The 22,232-nt window shown below is 37.9% G+C and overlaps 1 protein-coding gene across 1 annotated transcript in view; it reads right to left on the reverse strand.

Annotated features, from left to right (window-relative positions):
* Window positions 1-1,099: 1,099 nt before the first annotated feature.
* The window catches only part of LOC122009321 (probable protein NAP1), a 63,876-nt gene continuing 42,743 nt past the window's right edge, over window positions 1,100-22,232 (reverse strand). Inside the window, exons 2-4 of the mRNA XM_042565434.1 lie at window positions 1,744-1,788; window positions 1,531-1,673; window positions 1,100-1,265 (exon numbers count right to left, since the gene is read on the reverse strand). Coding sequence (XP_042421368.1) covers window positions 1,262-1,265; window positions 1,531-1,673; window positions 1,744-1,788 — 192 coding nt within the window. The 3' untranslated portion in view covers window positions 1,100-1,261. The remainder of the gene's footprint in view (window positions 1,266-1,530; window positions 1,674-1,743; window positions 1,789-22,232) is intronic.

Raw genomic sequence — 22,232 nt, forward strand, 5'->3', positions numbered from 1 at the left:
CGAAGTATACGCACGTGAAGTAAAAGGGTTAACTTTTTACTTCACCACACGTTTACCGAAGTCTATCACCGATCCAAAACCGGTTCAAAATCAGACCGTTTTCGAAGTAAAAAAACTCTATTACTTCATCAAGACCAATAAAATGACCGAAGTAGTTGATGATTTATTACTTCATAGGTTTCGTTTTTGTCGAAGTAAAATAGGTATACAACTTCACAATTTTTGAATTCTGATGCAGTAAATGTTTAATTTTACTTCTGCATAATTTGTCTTGGTTGAAATATTTATTATTGTATTACTTCATCGTAGTATAAAAGTAATAGAGTATATTTTACTACAAAAAAAAAATTCAATATAATGAAGTAATTTATACAAACTACTTCATAAATTTGATCAGTAGTGAAGTAAATAGTTTCTTTAACTACACCACTATTTAAATTTAGGGAAGTCTTTTTTGTTGTATTACTTCATCATTTATTTATAGTATTAAAGTAATTGACCATATTTTACTGCATTAAAATTTTAATTGACAAAAATATATAATAAAATATTTTACTAAAACACAATATTTTTTACCACCAAAATTAAACAAATATATTACAAATATATATCAAATACAATCCAAAAGTGTATTCATAAAAGACATGTTTAACCATAACCCAAAAACTTTTGTATCCATAAATCTTTAAATACATGTCTAAAATTTATATCATAGCCTACACTTAGGCACCCATATAGAAGTAGACGAATTCGCTCCATTCACTTCTGACTTCATCATACTGAGATTGATTGTAATACTGTTTATTTTTTGATGCTACAGACTGAAACATTAACAAGTTTGAGGATCAATAAAAAATGACTCAATCTTTTATAAAGAAAATATTTCATAAAGAAGAAATTCATCTTTCTCTCCAATTGTGGATCTTCATCCAAGACTATCTCTTTCATGTACTGCATCACACAATATCCATATTCAACACCACCATTTTGTTTAAAATTACCCTAATAAAATTGAAAATGTCATGCAAGAAGTTACAATCCAAATAATAAAAATTATTAATTGTTATCTAAATATATGGTCACAATACATATTGTCAATTGTTTAACACCTGGTCCTTTTGAAATATCCCTTGATGCATTATATATCTTGACCCCACTGTCACAATACATACTGTCAATTTACTGTCTTCTTCGCCCACACCGCATGTAGATATGTGACCAGGATCCACAAATGACATATACTAAGCTCTTTTTCCTTTCTTTAACTGTAAGATAATTACAAGGTAATGACAAAGTAATAAAAAATATATGATCTAAGAAACTAACTAATAGACGGATATTATATATAAACATTATGGGAGGTTTCATCAATAATATTTGCATGTTCAGGAAAAATTTAGCCAAGGAAAAATTTTAAAGTAAGCAGACTCAAAATATTTGCATGCTAAGATCCTTTAAGTATCTAGAAAAGCACAGGAATATAAGTTAAAATGTTAGGGTATATGAATGCAATTTATTTAAAGTACAAACCTTATCATCTTCTCAACTTGTTTTGCCACATTATATTCCAAATCTGCATACTTTTGTTTCGCTCGTCTAGATTTAGCTAACTTTTTGGATTCCAAAATGCTTGGAAGAAGAAAAAGCTGATAATCTTCATGTAATAGATCATACTGTATGAAAAATGTTAAAATCTGCTTAGAAATTTTAACCCAAATATACTATAGTACAACGCTTACCTACCTCATCTCTAAACAAAGTTAGAACCAAGTGTTCCTTCAATACTACCTGAAACAAAAATGATGGTATTTGTTAAGAAAAGGGAAGAGAAGATTTATTTTGAACTTGTTTGAACTTGGATGCACTGATAAAAAACTATATTGATAATAATTAAAGAAAAATAACTTTCTCATTAAGGCAGGTAAGGTATATCAAAGTTCAACTTAAACAAGAAGGATTATATGACACGCATATTGCCTCATATAAGAATTTTCATGGAGAGGAATATTCAGAATAAGAAAAGATTTAATACCACATGATAAGCAAATAAGTGGCAATGGATGCTCATAAGAGATGTCATGGGCAAGAAATTTTTTTGTTTAACAAAGATATAATAATCCTCTTTTCCTTTTAGCCTCATGAAGCAAAGCAGACAATCAAAATCTATATGCCCAAGATACGATAATTACATTAACAATTACCAAGATTACTTGCAGGTGAAGCATGCACATCACCTATAATTTTTGTAGAATACTTCATGGAATAAATTAGTTAATCAAGCCTGAAGGAAGATAAAACAAAGCCAACATTTGACAGAAAATGTCTTTTGAGCAACAATCTTCATACATCTGCATCTAGTTAAATTTAGACATGTTTTCCAAACCTATTCCATAGCCATTAAATTAGAGAATTCAACAACAGACATTACATATAGTATAGTAGCTTAGTAGGAGCATACATTTTTCAGTAAACTATTAAATAGCCTAGATATCTAGGAATTCATGAAGAAGTATTCTTGACCTAATTGCTTGTAAACTTGAACTAGTGGTGTTATAATAGATATAGAGTTAGCTATGGATAGTGGTCTTTTTTTTTCTCTATGACAAAGTTCTTTCATTGTAGCCTTGATGTTTAGGAAGGACCTTAGACCTTTGGAGAGCCTACTCTCTGTACTTTAGCCATGTGAGCTTTTGAATTGGCTACGATTTGACCACCAGATGCACTCTTTATATTTGCAGAATCAGCTATCAAAACCATTGACTTTTTAATCTAAAAGAAAAGAAATGTGATAAATAGCAAACTGTGGTCAGAGCATGCATGCATCAAAAGAAAAGCATCAAAGCACTATAATTAAAACTATGGAAACGTAACAAAAGATAACATGTCTAACTTATGCCAGTCTCCATATTTACACAAGTACAAAAGATAAAATAGATAGAATACTTATTTTGGTCTATCTAATTAAAATGCATTGCATAAATACAAATATTGATAGAAAAAAGAACAAACACATCCTGTTTCACTTAGATTAGCTTATAACCACCAATGCAACTTCTATATGGTATATGATAAACCAAGACCAACGAAGCACAACTTGTTTAGCTGAACCCCAATCAGAAAATATGCCTGCAAATATTTTTTTTTATGTTTTTGCCACTATAATCATGCTAAATCATGCACTTCAATGAAATCATTCACAAAGACACTTCAATGAACAACTAGTAGACAAAACTCAGTGTATTCGTCTAAAGCAACCATAAAATTAACAATCAATGGTTAATTTATATTTTCATCTAGGAAAAACTTTCAAAAGGATTTTGACTATACTCCCTACAAGTGCATCCAATTATTAATTTTAAAAATCATAATTTCTAATCTTGCAATTCTATCAAATTATTTAAGTTATCAGGATATTTTTAAATCCTGCAATGGTCACCAATTATTAATGTTACAAGATAATTTGATGTAATTGTTTCTATAAAAACTGATGTAATTGGATATACAAATGCAAGTGACCGATGAATGGTTAGCATATGACCCACCCAGCTATATGTTACTCATTAGTAGATAGGAAGAAAACTAACAAGAAAATATATAAGACTGGCAATTTAATAGGCATTTTAAAGGGATGTCTTTGCTAGATTTTGACACCTTAATAAATCACTAATAGTTTCAGTTTCCAAGCCAATTAAATGCAAACACGCTGTAAAGTTGCAAATGTTGTAAGGGTTAAGATAAAGTGACTTACAAATGTTGTAAGGGTTAAGATAAAGATGTAAAAGCTAAAACTTATATAATCCAGAAACTTGCTATATGATGCAAACAGGTTGTAAGGATGCTAAGACTTACAAATGTTGTAAGGGTTAAGATAAAGATGTAAAAGCTAAGACTTATATAATCCAGAAACTTGATATATAATGCAAACACGCTGTAAGGATGCTAAAGACATACAAAGATAAAGATATATAAATGCTGTAAGGGTTAAGATAAAGAGACGTTTAAGTAATACATATTGGTAGGATGGGGATAGAGTAAAGTTTTTTTGCTCTACCTAACCTTGCCTATCCCACTTCGGTTGTCTTGCTTAAATAGATAACTTGTTACAATTATCAACTTCAAGTCACTAGAAAAATAAGAAATGCCAAAAACTAACCTAGTTGATGAGTTGTTAGGGCTATAGGACCAGATCTTTTAGGGACAACGATCTCTAGCTCAAACTTCGACAAAGCACTTGCCTTCTTCCCATGGCCAGGAAACCTTAAAGTGGGCGACCTATCGAAGGTCAATTCCCTATGACGGTGCTGTAGAGATGAAGAACACTAAGGCACAATAGAAAATAAAGGAAAGAAGGGGGTGGAGAGGGAAGAAACCTACTGTCGGTAGAAAATGTGAAGGAGAATCCTTCCGTCAGGGGGAAAGGGGAAGGAGAAGCTGCCGTCAAGGGGGATGGGAAGGAGAATCTACCATTGGCTACCGTCATTGGAGGGAAACACAAAGGAAAAAACCTGACTTTTCTTTCAGCGGAACACCACCGAAGGAGAAGCTGCCGTCGCGATTCAGGGAGAAAACGCCGAAGGAGAAGGCTGTCATCAGGGGTGAACACGAAAGAGAAGGTTGTCGTTGAGTGGTCGTCGCACGTCGGGGAGAAAATGTGAGGCTGTCGTCGGGGAGAAAACACGAAGGAGAAAAATGTGATGGGATCGGCAGAATTAGGTTTTAGCTGCAATGTTGGGAAAAAAAAATAAACCGGTTCAAGTCATACTATAAATTTTAACCCATTCACTTATTACTTCAACACTTAAACATATAAATTTTATTTTATAACTTATTACTTTATCGAATATAAATTATGAAGTCAAATATTAGATAAAATTAAAAGTGAGACCCGCATTTTTAAACCTACGAAGTCTAAAATTAAATTTACTGCATCAAATTTATTATCGAAGTTAACTATCATATATTACTTCGTAATTACTAATTGCTGAAGTAAATAGTGGCGAAGTCTATCTCATATTTTTCACATAGTGCATCTAATGCGTCATCTTGATGCTTCTTGTAAGCATCCCGGTCAGCTCGCGTGGCAGTGGCAGGAGGAGCCTCCGGAATGGCCTGCTCCAGAACGTACAGTTTACGTTCCTGAGTGAGAACTATTCTCAGGTTCCTGTACCAGTCCAGGAAATTTGCTCCGTTGAGCTTGTCCTTCTTAAGGACAGAACGCAGGGAGAAAGAGTTCGTATTAGACGTCATGGTTATCTACAACAGAAAATTTGCAGAAATAAATATCTTATTCTTTTAAAATCATTTAATTAGGCCTTTAATTAAATGATGCTCCCACTGAATTCTATAATTCTTGTGGGACAAGATCCACATCATACTAACCCTTGAGTTAGCTTTGGCTAATATGCCCAAGGCTTAGTATGATCGGTAGGTAACGATTACCAATTACATCTCTATACAACTCTTGTTTATAAAATCAATATCCGCATTTATATTAAAACTCGAGTTAGCTTTGGCTAATACGCCCGAGAGTTAATATAGATGTGATTTTGACCTATCTTTTCCAACTGTTGGAGGAATGCCTATAGTTGACTCGATCTAACCGAGCAACTAGGAATACTCAATCTAATTGAGTTTGTATTCACCCATGCGTTGATAGGCGGGACCAAGATTGTCCCTCCGTACCCTACCAAGATAATATGTATTGCTCTGCTTTGGCAGATTCAACAATACATGTGATCGAGGTAGTGATAGGTATCACGGCACGGTTAGGCATTTAGAGTTGGTTCGATTGAGATCTAATCTAATCGAAAAAGGATGCATCTTGTGCATGACTTATATCTAATCTAATCGCAAGGGTGCATCATGTGCACGACTTAGATCTAATCTAATCGTAAGACACTAATTAATTAATTATTTATTAAACATGCATCATATACATAAGCAATTAACTAATTAATCTATTTGTGATTTAGTCATGGCCCTACTACGATCTTCTCAAGCTAATGAGAAGATCGAATGGTCAACCTAGGGTCAACAGCTTCTCCAAGCTCCTCCCTTTGACCACCTTGTGTTGCTCGTGCCCGCCTCGGAACTCCGTCTCGTGTGGACCCTCCACCACTCCAATTTGTACATTACAATTTGAAACTCGAGTTACATTCGAATCTAAATCTAATTTACAACCAGAATATATGAGAAAGGCACGACGCGCAGGTCGCGGAAAAATAAAAACATACAACACGCGCAAACACATAACGGCACGCAGGCCGTATTATGAATTACAACACAATCCAATCATATTGGGTTTTTGGGCCATGACTATCACAAAATTAATATATAATTCAAAATTATATATTTTCATAATTTTCTATAATTTTAAAATTAATTTTTACAATTTTTACGAGTAAACTTTCCCGACGGTCCCGTTTAGCGGTTTCGGGCGCAATCGCGGAACGGATCCCCTTGCGGGGCCAGGGGCAGCGCCCCTACCCGCGATCTAACCATCGCGAGGGTTCGTTTGCGATCCTACAGCGCCTTAGCCCACTGTCCCAAAACAATTTGGGACGAAACCTTTGAGAAGAATTTTCCCGGCGGTCCCGATTAGCGATTTCGGGCGCAATTGCGAAGCAAATCCCCTTGCGGGGTTAGGGGGAGTGCCCCTACCCACGATCTAACCATCATGAGTTATTCCTAAGCGATCCTACAGCGCCTTCGCTCGCTGTCCCAAACGGATTTGGGTCGAAACATCACCGTTTTGGAAAAATCTTCCCGGTAGTCGAAGCCTACAAGCGTCTAAACACTTGTGCTTCGATTACTCGAGAAAAATACTCATAAAAACCCAAAAATCATAATTTTACAGAAAATTACAGAAACTTTAGTTTTCATAAAACCAAAAAAAATTAAACTCGTACAAGCCTTGCACGTGGCTCTGATACCACTGTTGGGTTTTTCGGGCCGCGAAAACCGCTTTTCACGTCGCGGAAACCCCGAATCACCCAAAGTCGTAGATCCGTGCAAGGAAAAATCGAATGAAATACAAGTACGAGTTTCAAAACTTTAGATCTACTCCTAGATCTATGTGTTGAGAGCTTTTACCTTTGAAGCGTGCCCTCGCAAATCCCGCTCGTCCAACAGTACACCGGATCTCGAGAGTGTCAACGTAGACACTCCTCTAATGATATCCACACGAACAAGGAGTGTCTCTCACACTCAAAGGATGGAGAAAAGAGCCCCAAGTGTGCTAGCACTTTCTAGAGCTCTCGAATGGGATTGGAAAGGAAGAAAAGGAGGATGCAAAAAGGAATGTCATACACTCAAGATGTAGTATCCCTCCTTTGTGACCTTCACTCTTCCTTTGCTCTTGGAATTCACTCAACCACCTTCTCCTCCCTTGGAAGCTCACGGCAATAGCAGCAAAACAAAGAGGAAAAGACCAAGGAAGAAGATGGAATGAATGCACACATTATTACCACAAAATCAAAACCCCTCCTCACATTTGTGTGGTCGGCCACACAATGTAACCCCCTCATTTAATGTGGTCGGCCACATTAAGTGGTATGGGTGTGTAACCTCCATGAGGTGGCACACCATTATGAGGTGGTGATGATGTGGCAAGGATGTGTCATGCCATGTAGGATGAGTCAACCTACATGATGTGGCAATGCATCAAGTCAAACTTGATGTTTCAACTTCCATTTGGTCAAGTCAAAATTGACCAATTTCTTCCTTGTTGAGTTAAATCCAACCTTTGATTCAAGTCAATTTTAATTTAATGAATTTCAATTCATTAATATAAATTGATTCAATGAATCAAATTTAAATTAGGCTCATTCAACAATTGAATCTAATTGAGTCTAACTCAATAAGTCTAATTTAAATCAATCCGAATCCAATTGGTTCATCATATGAACCTAATCCAATTGGTTCATCCTATGAACCTAATCTCCATCCACTTGTTCTTTGTGTGTGACCCAATAGGTTCTTGTAACGTTGGCAATGTTTCTAAACTCCTTTAGAAACATAAGCAATGAGCGACATCTAGCAATACATCATTGCTACCCAAGTTACAAGAAATGTTGAGATCCAACATCACCTTGTGACTATTAATTGTGACTCCTCACAATATATGACTGTTGGTGCAACCTTAGGTCAAGGTTGACCTGGTTGACCCGACTCGAGGTAACTTGACTCGAGTTGTATTTTGATGTTTGACTTGGGAAGATTGTTGGTGCAACCTTAGGTCAAGGTTGACCTAGTTGAGTTGCATGTTGATGTTTGACACTAGTGAGAGAGTTATATTCTTGATATGGGACAAGAATAGATGTTTGAGAGATTATTGGTGCAACCGTAAGTCAAGGTTGACTTGGTTGACCTGATTCGCGAAAAGTCCAAGTATGGAGACTTGGCACTGGAAAAGTCCAAGTACGGAGACTTGGCACGGGGAAAAGTCTAAGCAGGAGCTTGGCACGCGGAAAGTCCAAGTATGGAGGCTTGGCACGGGGAAAGTCCAAACAGGGAGTTTGGCACGGGGAAAAGTCCTGGTGAGTGAAGCCAGGCAGTCGGGAAATCCTGGTGAGTGAATCCAGGTGAAAATCCTAGTGAGTGAAGCTAGGTGAAGGTGAAAGTCCTGGTGAGTGAAGCCAAGCATTCGGGAAAATCCTGGTGAGTGAAGCCAGGTGAAAATCCTAGTGAGTGAAGCTAGGTGAATGAGAAAGTCCTAACTGGGATGTTAGGCAGTTGGAAAGTCCTGGTGAGTGAAGCCAGGCAGTTGTGGAAATCCTGGTGAGTGAAGCCAGGTGAAAACCCTAGTGAGTGAAGCTAGGTGAAAGTCCTGGTGAGTGAAGCCGGGCAAGGGAAAATCCTGATGGATCAAGGGTAGTCGGACATCTGGTGATGGGAAGTCCAAGTAGGTCATAGGAGTGACCGGATACTTGGCACGAAAAGGAAAGTCCAAGTGGGTCAAAGGGATTGACCGGACACTTGGTGGAGAGTCTTAGCAGGTCAAGGGAGTGACCGGATGCTAAGCATGATGTACCAATAGGTCAAGGTTGACCGGATATTGGTTTGGAAGGTTTGGGACTTGGTTTGGGGAAAAACCAAGCTCTGGATCGGTCTGTAGACCGATCCAGCGATACGTTTGTGTATCTGATCGATCTGGTGACCGATCAGATAACAAACAGAAGGCAAAGGCAGTTCTGTGAGCCGATCAGAGACGCAGCCACCTCTCTCACAGAGAGGTGGGATCGGTCTATGGACCGATCCAGCTGTGGCCTGATCGGTCCACAGACCGATCAGGAAACGAACAGAAAGTTGGGCACTTTCTGTGGAGCAATCTGATCGGTCTAGGGACCGATCAGCCCAGGGCCTGATCGGTCCCCGGACCGATCAGAAGGGTTCTGGACCGATCAGGGTGGAGCCTGATCGGTCCACGATTCGACCGTTGAGTCACAACGGGTCGCTCCGTCTTCTCCGCTGGCTTCTGTCTTTGCTGTGCAGGTTCGCAGGATATAAAAGGAGATAAGGCTTTGGTGCAACTTCTGCTACTTCCTTCTTACTGTGCTTGGTGCTGCTAAGTTTGCTGCTGAGCTTTGTTGAGCTGCTTTGAAGCTTCGCGTGAGCTTCTTCCTTTGGCTGGGACTCCGACTGAGCTGCTGCTGTGGTTGGCGTCTGAGAAGCTGTTGCTTCTTCAACAGTCGACAAGAAGGCAAGGGTTGTTTACATTTGCTGTGTATTTATCTCTTGTTTCTCTTGTATTTGTATTCCTTGTATTCTATCTTGCTGTTGCGAGTTATTGTGGCGAGGTTTCTCCACCCACAAGGAGTATCTATTAGCCGGGTTTCCGGGGACTCATCCACCGACGGATTGATTGGGTTCGTCCACCTTACGGACACGCCGAGGAGTAGGAGCATCATCTCCGAACCTCGTACATCGCTGTGTTAAGGTTTGATATTCTTTCTTTCGTTTCTTTGTTGTATTTTCTGCTGCGCTAACGAATTGTAGGAAGAAACGAGCGATTTGGGGCGGCTATTCACACCCCCCCTCTCTAGCCGAGTACGAAGAGATCCTAACAAGTGGTATCAGAGCAAGGTTGCTCTTCGCCGGATTAACACCCGAGGGAGCACAAGCTAGAGATGGATCAACTCGGAGACGACATCACCATTCCACCCTTCTACGATCGCGACGACTTCGCGTTTTGGAAGGTAAGAATGAAATATTTTCTTATGACTAATCTTGAGAATTGGAGTTGTGTCCAATTAGGTTTCAAGCCTCCGACGGACAAGAAAGGAGAAACCCTAGAGAAGAAGGAGTGGACCAAGGAACAAGTCCACCAATCCCTAGTCAACGATGAGGTATTGAAGATTTTTGAATTTTCTTTACCTAATGATGTTTTGTGTAGGATAGGTGGATACAACAATGCCAAGGAGTTGTGGAACAACTTGGCTAAGTTCCATGAGGGGAACTCCACTTCAAGCCATGAAGAGGAGTCAAGTGAGCCAAGTAGCTCACATCGTGGAGGTGAGGAATTAGAAGTTGAGGGCTACTCAACATCTAAAGAAGAAGAGGAGGTGAGTTCTTCTTCAAGATCGGAGCACGAAGAAGAAGCTTCTACCTCCGGGAGGGATGAAGAAGAGAGCATCCATCCATCCTCGACCCTAGGTAACTCAAACACTTTAAGTTCAAGTAAATTGCATATAATGTGTTTTGAGTGTAGGGAATTTGGACATTACAAGAGTAAATGTCCAAAGAAGACTAAGAAGACTCCACCGGCGCCAAAGATCAAGGAAGTCGGAGTCCCAAAACGCAAGGCAAGGAGCACGTGGTGTGCTTCCAATGCAAGCAACGAGGACACTATAGGAGTCAATGTCCAAGGGGGAGGCAATCTCACAAGGACAAAAGACCAAGCACGTGTAAAGGGGGAGCGAAGGCAAACCCTAAGGTATCCTCTAAGGTTCATTCTTGCACTTCTAATAAGATACATGCTAGTAGTCTTATTGCAATTGTCAAGAATGATAAGCATGTTAACCTTAGAAATCAATACATGTGTTTAGGTGCTAAACATGTTAACTTAGATAAGGATAATACTAGGAAGGCCAACTCTAGGATTAACTCATCTAAGGCTAAGGAAAACTTAGGTAGAAATCCCAAGAAGACTAGACACATGCCTAGGAATATCTCAAGAGAAAATGACAAATTAACACTTGAGGTATTAGAGAGGGAAAATCAAGTCTTGAGTTCAAGACTTGATAATTTAGAAAAGGCCCTTAAAAATTTAGAGAAGTCAACTCTAGGGCCTAAGGGTCAAAAGTCCCAGGACAAGAAAGGTTTGGGTCACAAATCTAAGTCCCAAGTGGTCAAGCCCACTTACCACAATGTTCCATTCGATTATGGAACAAAACCTAGGGCTAGGAAGACCACCACCAAGGTCACAAGGGGAGTCACCCCTAGAGTTGATCTTGATGAGTCCCAAATGACCAAGGCTTCAAAACCTAAGAGGGTCATTAGGAGGGTTGCTAGGGAAGTTATCCCTAGTGAATATTTAGTGAACCCAATGAGCTCAAATAGGTATTGGGTTCCTAGGAGCATCTTCTCTACCCCATAGATGGGTTAGAGAGTGTCAACTCCGATTAGAAGGGTAGTTAACCCAACTTTGAGGAAATTGACACTCAAGGAGCATTTTCAAGGGTTTGAGAACTTTTGAAAATGAAATGGAATTATCATTTACTCCTTTGAAGAGTTAAATGTGCCTAAAGATTAGAAATTTCATTTTTAATCTCAATTGGCACAATTTGGGAAAATCTAGAGAACTCTCGAGGAAAAATGAAACATGCCAAGTTTTGAGGATAAATTTGATCTTTAAGTGGCATGAATTAATCTAGAGTTCAAGAAGTGTCAAAATTAGGATTTTGGCATCTTGGGGCAATCTAGGATTAAATTTGAAGTTAACCAAGTGGTTAAGGATACTTAGATAGGTAATCTAGGTATATTTATTTATGCTAAATCTTGCCATGATTGTTTGCCCTCACATGTCATGACATCATGTTTAGTTTTATTATCATTTGAAATGTCATGATAATGCTTAGGCTAGTTTTTATGTCATGTTTATTTAAGTTTCAAACTTTATGCCATGACATCATGACATTGGCACATGTTTTCATTTATAATACCATTTTATGCCATGTCATCATCTCTTGCATTATAATCAATGAAATTGATTTAAGGACAAACATATAATTTGATATTGAGATCAAATTGGTGTTTAGAAAATGCATGAGAACTTAGCCTAAGTTGACCTTAACCCATATCTCACATCAAATTGACTTGAATGTGGTTTGATACACCTTAGATGTGTGTGAGATATTAGGATCATGAGTTAGGATCAAGGTGCATTGTCCTTGTACCTAGATGACCCTAATTCAAGAAATTAAGGATCATAGGGAAAACTTGTGTACAAGTCATGTACATATAGCCCTAAGATTATGGTCCTAAATTCAAATGGTTTTAAAAGCATTTTAAAATTGATTTGAAAAACCTTGATGAAGCTTTCCTAGTGATAGCATTCATCATTGAACATAGTGATACAAAGTTTACTTAACTTTGAACTATTTCAAAGTCTTTTGAACTTTGTATCAAGATTGAAAAATGGAATCTATTTTCATAGAAAACTATTTTTCCTTGATAGTATATGTTATGAGGAATGTATCCTCAAAATTTCACAATTTTTAAAATTTTCTGGAATTTTCTAGGAGTTTCTGAATTTTTCCGGGGAGAAAAATCAGAAATCTCTGATTTCAGAGGCTGGAGGCTGGATCGGTCTGGGGACCGATCCAGAGGGGATCTGATCGGTCGGTGATCGATCAGGCGTCCATTTTCTGATTTTCGCAGGTGTCTGAAATTTCAGTTTTTGGGAGTTGATTTTCGGATTTCTAAAGGTTTGAAACTCTCCAAGACATTGTTGGTGCAATGGTCAAGGGGGAGTTGACCTTTAGGGAGAGTTCTTAACTAATTGTCAAGGGGAGTTGACTTTTAGGGGGAGTTTTTACTCCTTAAGACTTTTGAGGATTAGTGATATGGGATTATCACTAAGTTGATTGTTGAGTTTAGTATCAAGGGGAAATTAAGAGTTTCAATGAAAGGTATGAGACTTTCATTAGGAAGAAACTCTTGACCTTGATACCCTCCTTTTTCTTTTTGATGTGTGTCAAAAAGGGGAGAGTGTTCATTGGAGAATTATTGGAGAACCCAAGTTAGGTTATCGGGTTAACCTAAGCTAGGGGAAGAATGTCAAGGAATGTTCGAGGAAGAACATTGGAATTCTTTTTGATGTGTGTCAAAAAGGGGGAGAATTATTGGAGAACCCAAGTTAGGTTATCGGGTTAACCTAAGGGGAGAATGTTCAGAGAATGTTCAAGGAAAGAACATTGGACATTGGAAGATGGTTGGAAAACCTAAGTTAGGTTATCGGGTTAACCTAACTTGATTATGGGTTTTGTCAAACATCAAAAAGGGGGAGATTGTTGGTGCAACCTTAGGTCAAGGTTGACCTGGTTGACCCGACTCGAGGTGACTTGACTCGAGTTGTATTTTGATGTTTGACTTGGGAAGATTGTTGGTGCAACCTTAGGTCAAGGTTGACCTAGTTGAGTTGCATGTTGATGTTTGACACTAGTGAGAGAGTTATATTCTTGATATGGGACAAGAATAGATGTTTGGGAGATTATTGGTGCAACCGTAAGTCAAGGTTGACTTGGTTGACCTGATTCGCGAAAAGTCCAAGTATGGAGACTTGGCACTGGAAAAGTCCAAGTACGGAGACTTGGCACGGGGAAAAGTCCAAGCAGGAGCTTGGCACGCGGAAAGTCCAAGTATGGAGGCTTGGCACGGGGAAAGTCCAAACAGGGAGTTTGGCACGGGGAAAAGTCCTGGTGAGTGAAGCCAGGCAGTCGGGAAATCCTGGTGAGTGAATCCAGGTGAAAATCCTAGTGAGTGAAGCTAGGTGAAGGTGAAAGTCCTGGTGAGTGAAGCCAGGCATTCGGGAAAATCCTGGTGAGTGAAGCCAGGTGAAAATCCTAGTGAGTGAAGCTAGGTGAATGAGAAAGTCCTAAGCGGGATGTTAGGCGGTTGGAAAGTCCTGGTGAGTGAAGCGGGGAAATCATCGTGAGTGAAGCCGGTGAAAACCTAGTGAGTGAAGCTAGGTGAAAGTCACCGTGAGTGAAGCCGGGCAAGGGAAAATCCAGATGGATCAAGGGTGGTCGGACATCCGGTGATGGGAAGTCCAAGTAGGTCATGGGTGACCGGATACTTGCACGAAGAGGAAAGTCCAAGTGGGTCAAAGGATTGACCGGACACTGGTGGAGAGTCTTAGCAGGTCAAGGGTGGCCGGATGCTAAGCATGATGTACCAATAGGTCAAGGTTGACCGGATATTGGTTTGGAAGGTTTGGGACTTGGTTTGGGGAAAAACCAAGCTCGGATCGATCGTAGACCGATCCGATCGTTGTGTATCGATCGATCCGGTGACCGATCGGATAACAAACAGAAGGCGATTCTATGAGCTTACTGATCGGGGACCGATCGGCATGAAGCCTGATCGGTCTCCACGACCGATCGAGACGCACAGAGAGGTGGGATCGGTCTATGGACCGATCCGGCATAGGTTGATCGGTCCACAGATCGAACAGAAAGTTGGGCACTACGTGGAGCAATCTGATCGGTCTAGGGACCGATCAGGACTGATCGGTCCCGGACCGATCGGAGGTCGATCCGATCGGTGAGCCTGATCGGTCCACGATTCGACTGTTGAGTCACAACGGGTCGCTCCGTCTTCTCCGCTGGCTTCTGTCTTTGCTGTGCAGGTTCGCAGGATATAAAAGGAGATAAGGCTTTGGTGTAACTTCTGCTACTTCCTTCTTACTGTGCTTGGTGCTGCTAAGTTTGCTGCTGAGCTTTGTTGAGCTGCTTTGAAGCTTCGCGTGAGCTTCTTCCTTTGGCTGGGACTCCGACTGAGCTGCTGCTGTGGTTGGCGTCTGAGAAGCTGTTGCTTCTTCAACAGTCGACAAGAAGGCAAGGGTTGTTTACATTTGCTGTGTATTTATCTCTTGTTTCTCTTGTATTTGTATTCCTTGTATTCTATCTTGCTGTTGCGAGTTATTGTGGTGAGGTTTCTCCACCCACAAGGAGTATCTATTAGCCGGGTTTCCGGGGACTCATCCACCGACGGATTGATTGAGTTCGTCCACCTTACGGACACGCCGAGGAGTAGGAGCATCATCTCCGAACCTCGTACATCGCTGTGTTAAGGTTTGATATTCTTTCTTTCGTTTCTTTGTTGTATTTTCTGCTGCGCTAACGAATTGTAGGAAGAAACGAGCGATTTGGGGCGGCTATTCACACCCCCCCTCTCTAGCCGAGTACGAAGAGATCCTAACAATGACAAGTGTCCTTCTATCCTAGACATCTAGATTGATCAATGCGAGGCATAGACCGTGTCATCCTCTGACCAATCTAAATCTTGAACTCCAAGTAGACTTACTCAATCAAATGAGCTCAATATCTCATATTGACTCATTTGGGTATGGTCATACACTTCGTGGTCTTACTCTATCAAGAATATCGATGTCACTCCCGTCATATAGAAGGGATAGATCTCATCTACATCACTCACATCCCTCTGCATAATTCGTTACATACCCAGTAATCGCCTTTATAGTCCACCCAGTTACGGGTGACGTTTGACGAAACCAAAGTACATAACTCCTTATGTAGGGATCCATGGTGACTTCAGGTCTAAGGACTAATAGTCATACTAATAGCCACATGAGAAAATATATGACACTCATATAACGATCCATGATACTTTCTCATGGCGGATCATTCAGTATACATTCTCTAATGTATACCCATGTGTCAACTTGATATCTCTATATCCATGACTTGTGAGATCAAGTCATCGAGTTGACCTACATGCTAGTCTTATTGCATTAACATTGTCCCTGAATGTTAATACTCGACTAGGAATGATTTAGAGTAGTGTTCCCTATATCATCTCACTATCGGTTCAACTAACCGATTGATATAGGTGAGAACCATCTACTCAAGGACATTGTTATACTTAGTTTATTTGGCACCAATACAAGTAAGTATAATAACCAAACAAATGCCTTTATTAATATACAAGAATATGATACAATGAGTCCATACAATCATCAAATGATTGACTCTAGGGCTCTAACTAACAACATCAACTGTAAGATAAAACTTGATTGTTGTCACAGCCTTCACCTGAAGTTCTTCCCAGAGCCGTCCCTGGGCCAGGGCTACCAGGGCCCCTGCCCAGGGCCCAAAAATACTTAGGGCCCAAACATTATATATATATATATATATATATATATATATATATATATTTTAATAAAAAATTTATTCCTCACCTTCGCTTTTATTCCTCACATTCGCTCCTCGCGTTTCTCCCGTCGTCGAAGCATCTCCGAACTCAGCGAATAAGCCCTAGCTCTCTCGAGTGACCGAGTCTCGACTCTCACCTTCGCTGCGATTCTCCGACTGCCATCCTCAGTCCTCACCAACCCCGACTCTCACCCTCGCCAGCGTCGGTAACCTCAACGGCGGTCGGCGGCTCCTCCGACCTCCTGTCCTCCAGTCCTCCGGTTAGTTATCGTTTTTATCTTTTAGGGCAACTGCGGTCTGCGACCAGATCATGATTCCTAGTTAATTAGGGTTTTGTTGTTTGATTAGGCAATCGATTAGGGTTTGTATACTTGATTTCACCAAAAATTTTTGGGGTCTTCATCGTTCCAAAAGCCTGCTGCAGTGCTGCTCCTACTCTTCTTAGCTGACAAAATTTGGTCAGTGGGTTGTTAATCTTTACCTTTAACTTTAATCTTTGATGAATACAAGCACTGCTCCTAAAAATTGCTTCTTGATGTTCTACAATTGGCTGGAGTTCAGAGTTCTATTTGTGATGGCAAGATGCGGCAGTAACATCACAATTTGGAGTCTTTTCAACTCAGATTGAGTGAGCTTAGATTTAGATTTTACTTTTGACAGCCTAAATCTCAGATAGAAATCTGACTGTTTTGATTTGGCTTGCTGTAGTGTTTTTTTGGGGTCTTCATCGTTCCAAAAGCCTACTGTTCCTACTCTTCTTAGCTGACAAAACTTGGTCAGTGGGTTGTTTATCTTTACCTTCAACTTTAATCTTTGATGAATGCAAGTAGATTCCAAAGTTAGTATTTGTAGTTGGTCACACTTAGTAGGCTTTTGATTAAAAATAATAAGCAGATATCAACAATTAGATTTTGTGGATTTTGTGTGTGTATGTGTAGATACAAGAATTTTCTTATTGGTTTACTCTAAAAAGCCTTGGCTTCTAGTTATTTATTCTCTTCAGATGGGTTCTTTTAGCTAGTAAATGATAAGTAGATTAACTAAGTTTCCATGTCATTTAGCTAGTTAGATTAATGTGCTTGTGTCTTTAATTGCATGAATAAGGTCCCAACTTCTAAACAATTAAATTATTGTGTTTTTTAATAAATTTGCAGGATATCCGTGTTAGGTCTTATATAAGTGGATTTCGAATCAAAGAAAAATTCTCCATATCAGGTTGTATTGTTCTTTGTTTATTGCTTATTGTTCATAATTATTTATCATCATGAAACAACTCTCTGGATATCAAAAAAGACAAAAAAAGAAAAAAGAAGAGGAGATAGCCCAAAGCTTAAGAGGTTCATTGAATAAATATTTTAGTAAAGAATCACATAACACAACGGAAAGTTTAGTTCAGATTTTAAGTAATGAATCAAATGCAAATGAAGATTTTGTTGAAAATAATAATAATGAATATGAAGAATGTATGAGAAACGAAAGAGATGAGAATGAAAAATTTGTAGAAAATGAGAATGAAGAGAATACAGATCTTAATGATTTGAATGAAATTGAAATTGACAAAACTAAAGATATTGATAATTGTTGTGATGATAAGTGTACAAACGAATATCAATGTTCGACACCTAAATATGATATAAACATATTTGATCCAAGAGTTTGGGATAACCTTGATACAAAAATGAGAGATTTACTTGTGGAAAGAGGTCCTAAAAGAGAAGATATTCTTAAGTTTCCTTTAGATAAAGAATCTCGACACTTTTCTTATACTTACTATGTTCAAATGTTACCAAATGGTGAAACTCGTGATCGAAAATGGTTAGTATATTCGAAGGAGTTGGACAAAGTATTTTGTATTTGTTGTAAGTTGTTTAAAGTAATACACACCAAAAGTAATTTAGCAAGAGAAGGAGTTAATGACTGGAAACATTTATGTGACAAACTTAAACAACATGAAAATAGTGTTGAACACCTCACTAATCTGAGAGCCTTTGTTGAATTACAAATGAGATTAAAAAAAACATTGACAATTGATAAGGAAATACAAGAACAAATTAAAAAGGACACAAAACATTGGAAACATGTTATGTTAAGAATAGTTGCTGTTGTCAAATGTCTTGCTATACATAATTTGGCATTTCGTGGTCCACATGACAAAATTTATGAAGATGGTAATGGTAATTTTTTGGGTCTACTTGAAATGATTGCAGATTTTGATCCAATAATGCAAGAACATTTTCGACTCATTCAAAATAAAAAGATTCATTATCATTATCTTAGTCATAAAATTCAAAACGAGTTAATATCTCTTCTAGCTTCTAAAGTCAAGAATGCAATAATTAAAAAAGTAAAAGAGGCAAAATATTTTTCAGTAATTCTTGATTGTACACCGGATGCAAGTCACAAAGAACAAATGACTCTCATATTAAGATGTGTAGATGTTTCAGAGACTCCAATTAAAATAGAAGAGTACTTTTTAGAATTTATAAATGTAGAAGACACAAGCGGTTTAGGTCTTTTCAATGAATTGCAAGTTGTTTTACAATCTTTAGAACTTGATATTGATAATGTGAGAGGGCAAGGTTATGATAATGGATCTAATATGAAAGGCAAAAATCAAGGTGTGCCAAGAAGATTGCTTGACATTAATCCTAGAGCATTTTACATGCCATGTGGTTCTCATTCTCTTAACTTAGTTGTTTGTGACATGACAAATTCTTGTGCTAAAGCAAAATCATTTTTTGGAGCATGTCAATGTATGTACACCGTGTTCTCTAATTCAACAAAAAGATGGAATATTTTGCTTGAATATATTGATGGATTAACTTTAAAATCATTGTCAACTACGAGATGGGAAAGCCATATTGAAACAGTCAAAGCAATACTATCTCAAGTTTCCCAAATTAGAGAAGCTTTGTTCAAATTAGCAGAAATAAGTGAAGATGACAAATTAAGTAGAGATGCTGAAACTTTAGCATCTGGTGAACTTTCAAGTTTTGAATTTATATTAAGCCTTGTTATTTGGCATGATATTTTGCATAAAATTAACTTAGTTAGCAAAAAATTACAGTCAGAGGATATGCGTCTTGATGTTGCTGTAAAACAATTGTCTGGTCTTGTTTCCTTTTTTGAAAAATATAGAGAAAATGGTTTTGCTTCTGCTATGGATGATGCAAAAAAAATAGCATCTGATATGGAAATTGAGCCTGTATTTCCTACAAAACGTAAAATTTGTAGAAAGAGACATTTTGATGAAATTGCTAACACTGAAAGAGAAAATCAATCACCAGAAGAATCTTTTCGAATAGATTATTTTATCTTAGTGGTCGATATTGCTCTTGGGCAATTGAAAAGTAGATTTGAACAGTTGCAATATTTTGAATCTATATTTGGATTCTTGTATGATGTTGCAAAATTAGTTTCATTAGATGATGATGAATTGATGAGTTCTTGTGTGAATCTTGAAAATACTTTAAGAAATGGTGACACTTCTGATATTGATGCAAAATATATGTTTTCAGAACTACAAGTTTTGCAAGTAATGTTACCAAGTGAATCTTATGAAACAAATAAAAAATGGTCTTACATTCAAATATTAGATTTTTTAAAAACAATGGATATGTTTCCAAATGTGATGATCGCTTATAGATATTATTGACAATACCCGTGACAGTGGCATCTGCTGAAAGAAGTTTTTCAAAATTAAAATTAATAAAATCTTATTTACGGACCACAATGACTCAAGATAGACTAAATGGATTGGCAATTTTATGTATTGAAAAGAATATTTTGGAAAATATTGAATATGATGTTATTATTGATGATTTTGCCTTTAAAAGCGCATCACGAATACACTTTAAATGAGTTGCCTTTGTATTTTTTTTCAGGTGTATTACAACCAATAATTTAACTATATCTTCTGCATTCACTCTCATTCGCACTTAAAGGTAAATATTTTGTTACTTATGAGTACACGTGACATTGTATTTATGCTCTTAAAGTGTTCATAAGTCATAACAACTCTAGTACCTATGCTAATTGGTGCTACTCATACTTTTTTTCTTTTGGTGATTAGATCAATTGATAGTTTAATAAATTGATAGTTTAATAAATTTATACTTTTTTATTTACTGTGGCTTTCGGAGGGAATGGTGGAGCATTTTCTATGGTGAAAATTTTGATCCAAGTAGCATCCTTTTTATGGAGTATTCTTAATATGCTTTGATACAAAGATGTTTTATTCATGTCAGATTAGGTAGCACTTTTTTTTGTGGTTGGCTGGAGTATGGATGTTGCAGTGGGAATCTTGCAGGGAGGAGAAACTTATTTACAAAATGTGCCTAAAGGGGGTTGGATTGAAGCTGTGATGTTGATGGTTTATGATATGTTGTACAGGAATATTGGTACGATGTGCTTTCTTTATAATGATTTTTTGTATTGGTTGCTGGAAATTTGTAAAGTTGGTTTTTTGTATTGGTTTTGCTGGAAATGTGATGTTCTGATAGTGTAGGGGGTTTATGTATTTGGTTGGTTTTGTTTTGATATGTGTTAGTATTTGATATGTTTTGATTGTGAGATACTATTGCTGTTGGAGTCTAATATAATGGGTTTTGAAGGTGGAGCAATGCATATTTTTTGAAAGGTTGTATATGTGGTTGATTCATTGAGTAAAATTTTATTAGATGGATTTCTAAAGATTTTCTTTGCAATTGGGAGTTTAGTTATTTTGATCAGAAATTGATAAACTATTATTTGTTTTGATTAGAAATTGTAGTATGAGATCAGCTTTGACCCTCTTCATTTTATGATTTTTTTTTTCATATGTGATTTTTTTAATTAATGAAAAGTAGTGTTTTGTAGAATAAATTGGGGCATGTTTTATAATTTCGCCCAGGGCCTTTGAACAATAAGGACCGGCTCTGGTTCTTCCCAATCCTATCTCTCCATGCTTTTGGGTTTTCTTTCTCCTAGCGCCTCCACTATGCTTTGTTGCATCAACAAGTCCTTTCCCTCCTCTGTCATAATTCGAAGTTCTCGGTTATGTTAATCTTCACCATATCAAACTTCACAGAAGACGTCCTTGATATGTTGAAAAATCCGTCAAAATCTCATTCTGATACCAATTGTTGAGTAAAATGATCAACACCTCTCAGCCTTTAATGTGAAAGAAGAAGAAGAGATAAAGATATCGCGCGGATCAACGAGACAAAGACACACAAGAAAGAGTAAACACGAGGAAGAAGAAGAAGAAGTGGGAGAAGAGTTATTGTGGTTCGGCGGCATGCCTACTCCACAAAATGACCGAAACTTTATTAGAATTCTCTCTGCACAAAATAATCTTAATTGTGATACAATAAGTTTACAATAATTCGTATAAAAAATAGTAACATTTTTTTTTCATCCGTGACGTCGCTTGCATTAGCCTTCACTCATACATGAGTCATTCGTCAATATAATCAATAATCTGACATTTGCTTCCAAATCGAAGGTTCCTTCAATTTCCCTTGATTCAGTATATTTTATTCACTTCAATTTTCTGATTTACTTATTTTTAATGGTGTAGAGTGTAGGAACTTTCGAGCCGCAAAAACCACTTTTTTGCGTTGCGGAAAACCTCAAAGTTCTTGCCACGGATCCGTGCAAAGATAAAATTTTACATATACTTAGTTTTCTCCTAGATCTACACTAGATCTACATGGTAGAGATTATACCTTTGTAGTGAAGCCCTTCGCTTATCCCGCTCGTCCAAAAGTTATCGGATCTCGTAGAGTGTCAAGTGAACACTCCTCTATACGTATCTACACAGACAAGAGATGGAGATAAACCACTTAGAGTGTGCTA

The sequence above is a fragment of the Zingiber officinale genome, chromosome 8A (genome assembly GCF_018446385.1).
Source record: "Zingiber officinale cultivar Zhangliang chromosome 8A, Zo_v1.1, whole genome shotgun sequence".
Classification (NCBI taxonomy): domain Eukaryota; kingdom Viridiplantae; phylum Streptophyta; class Magnoliopsida; order Zingiberales; family Zingiberaceae; genus Zingiber; species Zingiber officinale.